Source organism: Engystomops pustulosus, chromosome 2, assembly GCF_040894005.1.
Source record: "Engystomops pustulosus chromosome 2, aEngPut4.maternal, whole genome shotgun sequence".
Lineage (NCBI taxonomy): Eukaryota > Metazoa > Chordata > Amphibia > Anura > Leptodactylidae > Engystomops > Engystomops pustulosus.
The window spans coordinates 5683398-5698692 of record NC_092412.1 but is presented as its reverse complement, the minus strand read 5'-3'; the positions used below and the strand labels follow the sequence as shown (position 1 = coordinate 5698692).

General features: G+C 43.0%; 2 protein-coding genes across 3 annotated transcripts in view; one reads left to right on the top strand and one right to left on the bottom strand.

Moving 5' to 3' along the window:
- The window catches only part of ART1 (ADP-ribosyltransferase 1), a 28214-nt gene extending 18305 nt beyond the window's left edge, over positions 1–9909 (top strand). For both annotated transcript variants that reach the window (XM_072132922.1, XM_072132923.1), the window contains exons 2-5: positions 7779–7865; positions 7967–8711; positions 8789–8827; positions 9514–9909. In XM_072132922.1, coding sequence (XP_071989023.1) covers positions 7788–7865; positions 7967–8711; positions 8789–8827; positions 9514–9611 — 960 coding nt within the window. In that variant the 5' untranslated portion in view covers positions 7779–7787 and the 3' untranslated portion in view covers positions 9612–9909. The remainder of the gene's footprint in view (positions 1–7778; positions 7866–7966; positions 8712–8788; positions 8828–9513) is intronic.
- A 2520-nt stretch (positions 9910–12429) lies between these two features.
- The window catches only part of LOC140117155 (protein sel-1 homolog 3-like), a 42496-nt gene continuing 39630 nt past the window's right edge, over positions 12430–15295 (bottom strand). The window contains exon 23 of the mRNA XM_072133624.1: positions 12430–12875. Coding sequence (XP_071989725.1) covers positions 12774–12875 — 102 coding nt within the window. The 3' untranslated portion in view covers positions 12430–12773. The remainder of the gene's footprint in view (positions 12876–15295) is intronic.

Here is a 15295-nt window from a genome sequence, read left to right as displayed (position 1 = left end):
TGGATGAGAGATACTTGTAGATGATAGAAGATGGATGAGAGATACTTGTAGATGATGAAAGACGGATGAGAGATACTTGTAGATGATGGAAGATGAGAGATACTTGTAGATGATGGAAGATGAGAGATACTTGTAGATGATGGATGAGAGATAGTTGTAGATGATGGAAGATGAATGAGAGATACTTGTAGATGATGGAAGATGAATGAGAGATACTTGTAGATGATGGATGAGAGACACTTGTAGATGATGGAAGAGAGATACTTGTAGATGATGGAAGATGGATGAGAGATACTTGTAGATGATGGAAGATGAATGAGAGATACTTGTAGATGATGGATGAGAGATACTTGTAGATGATGGAAGATGGATGATAGATACTTGTAGATGATGGAAGATGGATGAGAGATACTTGTAGATGATGGAAGATGGATGAGAGATACTTGTAGATGATGGAAGATGGATGAGAGATACTTGTAGATGATGGATGAGAGATACTTGTAGATGATGGAAGATGTATGAGAGATACTTGTAGATGATGGAAGATGGATGAGAGATACTTGTAGATGATGGAAGATGGATGAGAGATACTTGTAGATGATGGAAGATGAATGAGAGATACTTGTAGATGATGGAAGATGGATGAGAGATACTTGTAGATGATGGAAGAGAGATACTTGTAGATGATGGAAGATGGATAAGAGACACTTGTAGATGATGGAAGATGGATGAGAGATACTTGTAGATGATGGAAGATGAATGAGAGATACTTGTAGATGATAGATGAGAGACACTTGTAGATGATGGAAGATGGATGACAGATACTTGTAGATGATGGAAGATGGATGAGAGATACTTGTAGATGATGGAAGACGGATGAGAGATACTTGTAGATTATGGATGAGAGATACTTGTAGATGATGGAAGATGGATGAGAGATACTTGTAGATGATGGAAGATGGATGAGAGATACTTGTAGATTATGGAAGATGGTTGAGAGATACTTGTAGATGATGGGAGACAGATACTTGTAGATGATGGAAGATGGGTGAGAGATACTTGTATATGATGGATGAGAGATACTTGTAGATGATGGAAGATGGATGAGAGATACTTGTAGATGATAGATCATGGATGAGAGACACTTGTAGATGATGGAAGATGGATGAGAGATACTTGTAGATGATGGAAGATTGATGACAGATACTTGTAGATGATGGAAGATGGATGAGAGACACTTGTAGATGATGGAAGATGGATGAGATACTTTTAGATGATGAAAGATGGATGAGAGACACTTGTAGATGATGGAAGATGGATGAGAGATACTTGTAGATGATGGAAGATGGATGAGAGATACTTGTAGATGATGGAAGATGGATGAGAGATACTGGTAGATGATGGATGAGAGATAATTGTAGATGATGGAAAATGGATGAGAGACACTTGCAGATGATGGAAGATGGATGAGAGATACTTGTAGATGATGGAAGATGGATGAGAGATACTTGTAGATGATGGAAGATGGATGAGAGATACTTGTAGATGATGGAAGATGGATGAGAGATACTTGTAGATGATGGAAGATGGATGAGAGACACTTGTAGATGATGGAAGATGGATGAGAGATAGTTGTAGATGATGGATGAGAGATAGTTGTAGATGATGGATGAGAGATACTTGTAGATGATGGAAGACGGATGAGAGATACTTGTAGATGATGGAAGATGGATGAGAGATACTTGTAGATGATGGAAGATGGATGAGAGATACTTGTAGATGATGGATAAGAGATACTTGTTGTTGATGGAAAATGGATGAGAGACACTTGTAGATGATGGAAGATGGATGAGAGTTAGTTGTAGATGATGGATGAGAGATACTTGTAGATGATGGAAGAGGGATGAGAGATACTTGTAGATGATGGAAGAGAGATACTTGTAGATGATGGAAGATGGATGACAGATACTTGTAGATGATGGAGATGGGTGAGAGATACTTGTAGATGATGAGAGACACTTGTAGATGATGGAAGATGGATGAGAGATACTTGTAGATGATGGATGAGAGATACTTGTAGATGATGGAAGGTGGATGAGAGACACTTGTAGATGATGGAAGATGGATGAAAGATACTTGTAGATGATGGAGATGGGTGAGAGAGACTTGTAGATGATGGAAGACGGATGAGAGACACATGTAGATGATGGAAGACGGATGAGAGATATTTGTAGATTATGGATGAGAGATACTTGTAGATGATGAAAGACGGATGAGAGATACTTGTAGATGATGGAAGACGGATGAGAGATACTTGTAGATTATGGAAGATGGGTGAGAGATACTTGTAGATGATGGGAGACAGATACTTGTAGATGATGGAAGATGGGTGAGAGATACTTGTAGATGATGGAAGATGAGAGATACTTGTTGATGATGGAAGATGAGAGATACTTGTAGATGATGGATGAGAGATAGTTGTAGATGATGGAAGATGAATGAGAGATTCTTGTAGATGATGGATGAGAGACACTTGTAGATGATGGAAGAGAGATACTTGTAGATGATGGAAGATGGATGAGAGATACTTGTAGATGATGGAAGATGAATGAGAGATACTTGTAGATGATGGATGAGAGACACTTGTAGATGATGGAAGATGGATGATAGATACTTGTAGATGATGGAAGATGGATGAGAGATACTTGTAGATGATGGATGATGGATGAGAGATACTTGTAGATGATGGAAGATGGATGAGAGATACTTGTAGATGATGCAAGAGAGATACTTGTAGATGATGGAAGATGGATGAGAGATACTTGTAGATGATGGATGAGAGATACTTGTAGATGATGGAAGATGGATGAGAGATACTTGTAGATGATGGAAGATGGATGAGAGATACTTGTAGATGATGGAAGATGGATGAGAGATACTTGTAGATGATGGAAGATGGATGAGAGATACTTGTAGATGATGGAAGAGAGATACTTGTAGATGATGGAAGATGGATGAGAGACACTTGTAGATGATGGAAGATGGATGAGAGATACTTGTAGATGATGGAAGATGAATGAGAGATACTTGTAGATGATAGATGAGAGACACTTGTAGATGATGGAAGATGGATGAGAGATACTTGTAGATGATGGAAGACGGATGAGAGATACTTGTAGATTATGGATGAGAGATACTTGTAGATGATGGAAGATGGATGAGAGATACTTGTAGATGATGGAAGACGGATGAGAGATACTTGTAGATTATGGATGAGAGATACTTGTAGATGATGGAAGATGGATGAGAGATACTTGTAGATGATGGATGAGAGATACTTGTAGACGATGGAAGATGGATGAGAGATACTTGTAGATTATGGAAGATGGTTGAGAGATACTTGTAGATGATGGGAGACAGATACTTGTAGATGATGGAAGATGGGTGAGAGATACTTGTATATGATGGATGAGAGATACTTGTAGATGATGGAAGATGGATGAGAGATACTTGTAGATGATGAAAGACGGATGAGAGATACTTGTAGATGATGGAAGATGAGAGATACTTGTAGATGATGGATGAGAAATACTTGTAGATAATGGAAGATGGATGAGAGATACTTGTAGATGATGGAAGATGGATGAGAGATACTTGTAGATTATGGAAGATGGGTGAGAGATACTTGTAGATGATGGGAGACAGATACTTGTAGATGATGGAAGATGGGTGAGAGATACTTGTAGATGATGGATGAGAGATACTTGTAGATGATGGAAGATGGATGAGAGATACTTGTAGATGATGGAAGATGGGTGAGAGATACTTGTAGATGATGGATGAGAGATACTTGTAGATGATGGATGAGAGATACTTGTAGATGATAGAAGATGGATGAGAGATACTTGTAGATGATGAAAGACGGATGAGAGATACTTGTAGATGATGGAAGATGAGAGATACTTGTAGATGATGGAAGATGAGAGATACTTGTAGATGATGGAAGATGAGAGATACTTGTAGATGATGGATGAGAGATAGTTGTAGATGATGGAAGATGAATGAGAGATTCTTGTAGATGATGGATGAGAGACACTTGTAGATGATGGAAGAGAGATACTTGTAGATGATGGAAGATGGATGAGAGATACTTGTAGATGATGGAAGATGAATGAGAGATACTTGTAGATGATGGATGAGAGATACTTGTAGATAATGGAAGATGGATGACAGATACTTGTAGATGATGGATGAGAGATAGTTGTAGATGATGGAAGATGAATGAGAGATTCTTGTAGATGATGGATGAGAGACACTTGTAGATGATGGAAGAGAGATACTTGTAGATGATGGAAGATGGATGAGAGATACTTGTAGATGATGGAAGATGAATGAGAGATACTTGTAGATGATGGATGAGAGATACTTGTAGAATATGGAAGATGAATGAGAGATACTTGTAGATGATGGATGAGAGACACTTGTAGATGATGGAAGATGGATGACAGATACTTGTAGATGATGGAAGATGGATGAGAGATACTTGTAGATGATGGATGAGAGATACTTGTAGATGATGGAAGATGGATGAGAGATACTTGTAGATGATGGAAGACGGATGAGAGATACTTGTAGATTATGGATGAGAGATACTTGTAGATGATGGAAGATGGATGAGAGATACTTGTAGATGATGGAAGACGGGTGAGAGATACTTGTAGATGATGGGAGACAGATACTTGTAGATGATGGGAGATGGGTGAGAGATACTTGTAGATGATGGATGAGAGATACTTGTAGATGATTGAAGATGGGTGAGAGATACTTGTAGATGATGAAAGACGGATGAGAGATACTTGTAGATGATGGAAGATGAGAGATACTTGTAGATGATGGAAGATGAAAGATACTTGTAGATGAAGGATGAGAGATAGTTGTAGATTATGGAAGATGAATGAGAGATACGTGTAGATGATGGAAGATGGATGAGAGATACTTGTAGATGATGGAAGATGGATGAGAGATACTTGTAGATGATGGAAGATGGATGAGAGATACTTGTAGATGATGGAAGATGGATGAAAGATACTTGTAGATGATGGAAGATGGATGAGAGATACTTGTAGATGATGGATGAGAGATACTTGTAGATGATGGAAGATGGATGAGAGATACTTGTAGATGATGAGAGACACTTGTAGATGATGGAAGATGGATGAGAGATACTTGTAGATGATGGATGAGAGATACTTGTAGATGATGGAAGATGGATGAGAGACACTTGTAGATGATGGAAGAGAGACACTTGTAGATGATGGAAGATGGATGAGAGATACTTGTAGATGATGGAAGATGGATGAGAGATACTTGTAGATGATGGAAGATGAATGAGAGATACTTGTAGATGATGGATGAGAGATACTTGTAGATGATGGAAGATGGATGACAGATACTTGTAGATGATGGAAGATGAATGAGAGATACTTGTAGATGATGGATGAGAGACACTTGTAGATGATGGAAGATGGATGACAGATACTTGTAGATGATGGAAGATGGATGAGAGATACTTGTAGATGATGGAAGACGGATGAGAGATACTTGTAGATGATGGAGGAAGGATGAGAGATACTTGTAGATTATGGAAGATGGGTGAGAGATACTTGTAGATGATGGGAAACAGATACTTGTAGATGATGGAAGATGGGTGAGAGATACTTGTAGATGATGGATGAGAGATACTTTTAGATGATGGAAGATGGATGAGAGATACTTGTAGATGATGGAGGAAGGATGAGAGATACTTGTAGATTATGGAAGATGGGTGAGAGATACTTGTAGATGATGGGAAACAGATACTTGTAGATGATGGAAGATGGGTGAGAGATACTTGTAGATGATGGATGAGAGATACTTTTAGATGATGGAAGATGGATGAGAGATACTTGTAGATGATGGAAGATGGATGAGAGATACTTGTAGATGATTGAAGATGGGTGAGAGATACTTGTAGATGATGAAAGACGGATGAGAGATACTTGTAGATGATGGAAGATGAGAGATACTTGTAGATGATGGAAGATGAAAGATACTTGTAGATGAAGGATGAGAGATAGTTGTAGATTATGGAAGATGAATGAGAGATACTTGTAGATGATGGAAGATGGATGAGAGATACTTGTAGATGATGGAAGATGGATGAGAGATACTTGTAGATGATGGAGGAAGGATGAGAGATACTTGTAGATTATGGAAGATGGGTGAGAGATACTTGTAGATGATGGGAAACAGATACTTGTAGATGATGGAAGATGGGTGAGAGATACTTGTAGATGATGGATGAGAGATACTTTTAGATGATGGAAGATGGATGAGAGATACTTGTAGATGATGGAAGATGGATGAGAGATACTTGTAGATGATTGAAGATGGGTGAGAGATACTTGTAGATGATGAAAGACGGATGAGAGATACTTGTAGATGATGGAAGATGAGAGATACTTGTAGATGATGGAAGATGAAAGATACTTGTAGATGAAGGATGAGAGATAGTTGTAGATTATGGAAGATGAATGAGAGATACTTGTAGATGATGGAAGATGGATGAGAGATACTTGTAGATGATGGAAGATGGATGAGAGATACTTGTAGATGATGGAAGATGGATGAGAGATACTTGTAGATGATGGAAGATGGATGAGAGATACTTGTAGATGATGGATGAGAGATACTTGTAGATGATGGAAGATGGATGAGAGATACTTGTAGATGATGGATGAGAGATACTTGTAGAATATGGAAGATGAATGAGAGATACTTGTAGATGATGGATGAGAGATACTTGTAGATGATGGAAGTTGGATGAGAGATACTTGTAGATGATGAAAGACGGATGAGAGATACTTGTAGATGATGGAAGATGAGAGATACTTTTAGATGATGGAAGATGAGAGATACTTGTAGATGATGGATGAGAGATAGTTGTAGATTATGGAAGATGAATGAGAGATACTTGTAGATGATGGAAGATGGATGAGAGATACTTGTAGATGATGGAAGATGGATGAGAGATACTTGTAGATGATGGAAGATGGATGAGAGATACTTGTAGATGATGGAAGATGGATGAGAGATACTTGTAGATGATGGAAGATGGATGAGAGATACTTGTAGATAATGGAAGATGGATGAGAGATACTTGTAGATGATGGATGAGAGATACTTGTAGATGATGGAAGATGGATGAGAGATACTTGTAGATGATGGATGAGAGATACTTGTAGATGATGGAAGATGGATGAGAGATACTTGTAGATGATGGAAGATGGATGAGAGATACTTGTAGATGATGGATGAGAGATACTTGTAGATGATGAAAGATGGATGAGAGATACTTTTAGATGATGGATGAGAGATACTTGTAGAATATGGAAGATGAATGAGAGATACTTGTAGATGATGGATGACAGATACTTGTAGATGATGGAAGATGGATGAGAGATACTTGTAGATGATGGAAGATGGATGAGAGATACTTGTAGATGATGGAAGATGGATGAGAGATACTTGTAGATGATGGAAGATGGATGAGAACTGGGATGGAGATTACGGGCCAAGACATCCAACAACAATGTCTTATGATGGATGGGATCTCCTGGATCATTGTGCTACAATTTACAGTCTTGTAGAGTGGAAGCTGTTTACTGCAAACGTGGGATCAGCTGCCTGAGGGTAGAGTCTTTAAAGGTTCTAGAGGTGTAATGTTTGTCTTATTTCAGGTGTAGAAAATGGCTAAATCTGCCTTGTATTACTACACAACAACGTCCCTCATCACCACCCTAATAGTAGTGACCACAGCCATACAGGTAAGGTACAAGTAGGGGCGGTGCTATTCTATTTCTATATGTAGGGCACCCCCGAGCCAGGATATACTGACAATAACTCATACTTTACCCCTATGTCTCAGGTTGACAGTCGGAGGGAGTCCAAACGAGACGTCTTCTCTGCTAAGGAATCCATTCTTGATATGGCTCCTTCGTCATTTGATGACCAGTACAGAGGATGTAGTGATGTCATGGAGGAGGAGATCCCTCAACTATTCCAAATAGAATATTCCACCAATAAGGAGTTTGCAGACGCCTGGGACACGGCCACCTTTAAGTGGCAGCAGGAGAAGAAGAGATATGTAACCCTGCCTAAGGGCTTTAAGGATGAGTACGCCATTGCTCTGTTCGCTTACACCATCAATGGACCTTTGCACAAGGTCTTCAATGAAGCGGTGAGAGAGGCCGGCCAGTCCAAGCAGTATTACCTGAGGAACTTCAACTTTAAGGTTCTCCACTACTATCTGACCAAAGCTCTGCAGATCTTGGATGAAGTTGACACCCCAGCTTGTCACACAGTCTTCAGAGGAATCCGAGGTATAAAGTTCAAGTCTGAGTCCAGGAAACCTGTCCGCTTTGGCCAGTTTACTTCTTCATCCAAGAATGACCAGAATGCTTTGCAGTTTGGAGAAGACACGTTCTTTAGCATACAGACCTGTTATGGTGTCAACATCAAGAACTTCTCCTTCTTCCCGGGAGAGGAGGAGGTGCTGATCCCACCTTTCGAGAAGTTCAAGGTGACCAATTTTACCCGAGACAGAGACAGGAATGTGATCGCTCTGCAGTCGGTGGAGAAGTCCAGTGTCTACAACTGTGAACTGGCCAAAAGTGAGTGACCATCCATCTTCTGAGATCTCTTATGTCATGGTCAGAATAATAACAATGGTGTTCTTTGTTGTTTACAGGTAAAAGGTGTAAATCTACCAAATGTTCATTCAATTCAGGTAATTGTCAAACCCAGAGGCCTCATCACTAACCCCAACCGTCTTACAGGGTGGGAGAGTACAAGTGACCTGAAAGAGTTCATGGTCATTGATGGACCGGACCCTTCAGAACCTGAGCTGTGTCCACTAATGTCTGGTTTTGCTTTGTTCTAAACCTGATATCTAGTACCTTCCCTCAGAATATGTTCACACTAGTAGTAAGACCATGATGCCCTAAATACCACTAGCACCCAACTGACCCCTGTGGCTAGATCCAGTTTCTTCAGGTTGGATGCCTGATGGTTTCGGCGTAGTCCCATTGATTCGTTGGTGTTCCATGGGGTGCACATACATGACCAGTCACGTCTCATGGTGATCATCATTAAGGAACACTTTGAGTGGTGGTTACACCTGTGGACTACTCTCCATTAATACTGGCCACCCAAGGATCCTTGTTCTTGTTATCATTGGGGGTCTCCATGATATGAAGTCCGGCCATAACAGACTTGTTTTTCATCATATTACTAGTAGTAGGAGAGACCCTTTTAAAGTTACTGTGAATATATAAAGTAATTAATCCCCCATCCATGTGTGAATCTTCCAGGTTAGTAGTAGTTGATACTGGTTGTAGTAGGTAGTCCCGTGACATCCAGGTTCCAGCCACAGACCTCTCCTTTATATTGTATTGTTCTTCATTTTTCCACCAGCCTCCAGTTTTCCGATCACAATGGTCTCCCGGGAGGTGATCCTGACCAGTGCACTTCTTCTGCTAACCCAAATGGTGGGACATGTCTTCTACCTGTGACACAGTGACCCAGGATCATCATCTAATAAGGGGCCGCGATTAAGGGCTAACCCTGGAGACCCAACCATGTTGGAGCAGAGGGTGGAATAAGACTTCACAGAAGGAGTCAGGTCTTCTACTCATGACCAGGGACTCCTGGGTTCAGTCTGTCGTGACACAGGACACATATTGGTAATAGACAGATCATATGATGTGATAAGGACTGCGGCTTGTTCTACAATCTCATGGTCTATAATCACTGGTGTTGCTCTCCATGTAGATGCCATGTTGTGCCATAAAAAAAGCATTTATGAATTTTTGTGACTTCTATGGTTGTGTTTCTTTACCTCTCTGCTAGTGGTCCATCTGGTTTCTCTATAGAGATCGTATAGTATCCTACTATGTAGACTTACCAAAACTATTCACTCTAGCACTATGAGAGGAGCACTAAACGATGGGAGAGTACTTTACTAGCACTATGAGAGGAGCACTAAACGATGGGAGAGCACTTTACTAGCACTATGAGGGGAGCACTCTACTAAACGATGGGAGAGGACTTTACTAGCGCTGTGAGGGGAGCACTCTACTAAACGATGGGAGAGCACTGTACTAGCACTATGAGGGGAGCACTCTACTAAAGATGGGAGAGCACTTTACTAGCACTATGAGAGGAGCACTCTCCTAAACCGATGGGAGAGGACTTTACTAGCACTATGAGGGGAGCACTCTACCAAACGATGGGAGAGCACTTTACTAGCACTATGAGGGGAGCACTCTACTAAACGATGGGAGAGCACTGTACTAGCACTATGAGGGGGGCACTCTACTTAACCGATGGGAGAGGACTTTACTAGCACTATGAGGGGAGCACTCTACCAAACGATGGGAGAGCACTTTACTAGCACTATGAGGGGAGCACTCTACTAAACGATGGGAGAGCACTGTACTAGCACTATGAGGGGGGCACTCTACTTAACCGATGGGAGAGGACTTTACTAGCACTATGAGGGGAGCACTCTACTTAACCGATGGGAGAGGACTTTACTAGCAATATGAGGGGAGCACTCTACTAAACCGATGGGAGAGCACTTTACTAGCACTATGAGGGGAGCACTCTACTAAACCGATGGGAGAGCACTTTACTAGCACTATGAGGGGAGCACTCTACTAAACCAATGGGAGAGCACTTTACTAGCAATATGAGGGGAGCACTCTACTAAACGATGGGAGAGGACTTTACTAGCGCTATGAGGGGAGCACTCTACTAAACGATGGGAGAGCACATTTCTAGCACTATGAGGGAAGCACTAAACAATGGGAGGGGACTTTACTAGCACTATGAGGGGAGCACACTACTAAACGATGGGAGAGCACTTTACTAGCACTATGAGAGGAGCACTAAACGATGGGAGAGGACTTTACTAGCACTATGAGGGGAGCACTCTACTAAACGATGGGAGAGCACATTGCTAGCACTATGAGGGGAGCACTAAACGATGGGAGAGTACTTTACTAGCACTATGAGGGGAGCACTAAACGATGGGAGAGTACTTTACAAGCACTATGAGGGGAGCACGCTACTAAACGATGGGAGAGCACTTTACTAGCACTATGAGGGGAGCACTCTACTAAACTGATGGGAGAGCACTGTACTAGCACTATGAGAGGAGCACTCTACTAAACCGATGGGAGAGCACTTTACTAGCACTATGAGGGAAGCACTCTACTAAACAATGGGAGAGTACTTTACTAGCACTATGAGGGGAGCACTCTACTAAACGATGGGAGAGTACTTTACTAGCACTATGAAGGGAGCACTCTACTAAACGATGGGAGAGCACTTTACTAGCGCTATGAGGGGAGCACTCTACTATGACAATAGCACATTATGGGGAGACACTGTACTATGATGAGGAGAGAGCTCATTACTAACCCTATAGGGGAGCACACTTAAAGGGGTTCTCAGGAGGTGGAAAAACATGGCTGCAGTCTTCCAAAAACAGCACCACACCTGACCATGGTTACTGCCAGCACTGCAGCTCAGCTGTATAGAAATGAATGGAGCTTAGTTGCAATACCACACACTACCCATGGTCAGGTGAGGCGCTGTTTTTGGAAGACTGCAGCCATGTTTTTCCACCTGGTGGCAGTTTTTGGATGAGCAGTATTATTAGTAGTGATTAAATGAAGCACTCTCTGGACTCTCTGTACGTGGGAGTACTCTACCATGACAATTTAACTCTACTGGAACTGTGGGAGAAGCAAGCACTCTACTGCCATGATAGCAGGAAGGGATTGCTCTACTGGCGCAGAGGAAGGAAGGGGGCAGTCTGCCCAACCCGAGGAAGGAGCATTCTTCCAGCATTGGAGGAGGGGGGAACCACTCTACTGGCACCATAGGAGGGGGGAGCACTCTACTGGCACCATAAGAGTGGGGGGGGGAGCACTCTACTGGCACCATAGGAGGGTGGGAGCACTCTACTGGCACCGTAAGAGTGGCGGGGAGCACTCTACTGGCACCATAGAAGGGGAAAACACTCTACTGGCACCGTAAGAGTGGGGGGGAGCACTCTACTGTACCATAGGAGGGGGGAGCACTCTACTGGCACCGTAAGAGTGGGGGGGGAGCACTCTTCTGGCACCATAGGAGGGGAAAACACTCTACTGGCACCGTAAGAGTGGGGGAGCACTCTACTGGCACCATAGGAGGGGGAGCACTCTACTGGCACCGTAGGAGGGAAGAACACGCTACTCGCACCATGGGGAGGAACACCCTTAATGGGTCGCTTATAATGAAGACGCATCTGCTGGCCCTGTTTTGGGATGAGCTTTACTTGTACTTCTAATAGAAAGTGCAGTCCCAGCATTCCTGGAAGAGCCTCATATAATATTATAAAGTGTTTATACAGTTTTTATTCTATGCAGTAGAATTCCCAAAGAGTCTCTGATCTGTGCAATGTCCTCACAGTGATGGACGCCTTCATTAATGTCTTCATTAAAAACAGAGCCCCGCCCATATGACTAAATAGTCTGGCTTCTCCAAAATCTGAATGGCAGTTTAATAGACGCCATTCACCAAGGCCTCAGCTGGAAAGTTGGGTCCTATGTGTCACGTCGTCCTGAGCCTTGCTATGACGTCTCATCCTTGAAGACCACGAAGGTTCTCAAGAAGATGGAGTCTCCTCACACAGACAGCTGGAGGTTCTGAGCCGCATTCTGTAGTCTCCCGGATATTGTCATCAAACTTAGAGTAGTGACGATGGCGATGGCGGCTGCACTGGAACACTGTAACAGATCAGAAGAGAATGACCACATCATGTGACTCTATGGAAGGTCAAGTCCCTATAATGATGACAGAATGTTCATCTCCTCTAATTGACAACCAACAAGGAATCACGCTCCGCTGCCTGGCACATAGGATCATCATGCTCCACCCACCGGATTCCAGAGAGTATTTACATCCACCCACTATTCACCAGAGACTAGAACCATCCACCTACTGGACACCAGGCACTATATCCATGCACCCACTGAACATCAAAGGCTATATCTATCCATCTACTGGACACTAGAAACTATATCCATCCACATACTGGTCACTATATCTATCCACCCACTGGACACCAGAGACTGGAACCATCTACCCACTGGACACCAGAGACTATATCCATCCACCACTGGACACCAGACACTATATCCATCCACCACTGGACACCAGACACTATATCCATCCACCAATGGACACCAGACACTATATCCATCCACCACTGGACACCAGACACTATATCCATCCACCGCTGGACACCAGACACTATATCCATCCATTGCTGGACACCAGACACTATATCCATCCACCACTGGACGCCAGACACTATATCCATCCACCCCTGGACGCCAGACACTATAGCCATCCACCACTGGACACCAGACACTATAGCCATCCACCACTGGACGCCAGACACTATAGCCATCCATCACTGGACGCTAGACACTATATCCATCCACCACTGGACATCAGAGACTATATCCATCCACCATTGGACACCAGACACTATATCCATCCACCACTGGACATCAGAGACTATATCCATCCACCACTGTACACCAGACACTATAGCCATCCACCACTGGACATCAGAGACTATATCCATCCACCACTGGACACCAGACACTATATCAATCCACCACTGGACACCAGACACTATATCCATCCACCATTGGACAACAGACACTATATCCATCCATTGCTGGACACCAGAGACTATATCCATCCACCACTGGACATCAAAGACTATATCCATCCACCACTGGACATCAAAGACTATATCCATCCACCACTGGACACCAGACACTAGATCCATCCACCACTGGACATCAGAGACTATATTCATCCACCACTGGACACCAGACACTATATCCATCCACCACTGGACATCAGACACTATATCCATCCACCACTGGACATCAGACACTATATCCATCCACCACAGGACATCAGAGACTATATTCATCCACCACTGGACACCGGACACTATATCCATCCACCACTGGACACCAGACACTATATCCATCCACCGCTGGACGCCAGACACTATATCCATCCATTGCTGGACACCAGACACTATATCCATCCACCAGTGGACGCCAGACACTATATCCATCCACCCCTGGATGCCAGACACTATATCCATCCACCCCTGGATGCCAGACACTATATCCATCTACCACTGGACACCAGACACTATAGCCATCCACCACTGGACACCAGACACTATAGCCATCCACCACTGGACGCCAGACACTATAGCCATCCACCAGTGGATGCCAGACACTATATCCATCCACCCCTGGATGCCAGACACTATATCCATCCACCCCTGGACGCCAGACACTATATCCATCTACCACTGGACACCAGACACTATAGCCATCCACCACTGGACACCAGACACTATAGCCATCCACCACTGGACGCCAGACACTATAGCCATCCACCACTGGACGCCAGACACTATATCCATCCACCACTGGACATCAGAGACTATATCCATCCACCACTGGACACCAGACACTATATCCATCCACCACTGGACATCAGGGACTATATCCATCCACCACTGTACACCAGACACTATAGCCATCCACCACTGGACATCAGAGACTATATCCATCCACCACTGGACACCAGACACTATATCAATCCACCACTGGACACCAGACACTATATCCATCCACCATTGGACACCAGAGACTATATCCATCCACCACTGGACATCTAAGACTATATCCATCCACCACTGGACATCAAAGACTATATCCATCCACCACTGGACACCAGACACTAGATCCATCCACCACTGGACATCAGAGACTATATTCATCCACCACTGGACACCAGACACTATATCCATCCACCACTGGACATCAGACACTATATCCATCCACCACTGGACATCAGAGACTATATTCATCCACCACTGGACACCAGACACTATATCCATCCACCACTGGACACCAGACACTATATCCATCCATTACTGAACACCGGACACTATATCCATCCACCACTGGACACCAGACACTATATCCATCCACCACTGGACACCAGACACTATATCCATCCACCACTGGACACCAGACACTATATCCATCCACCACTGGACATCAGACACTATATTTATCCACCACTGGACATCAGACACTAT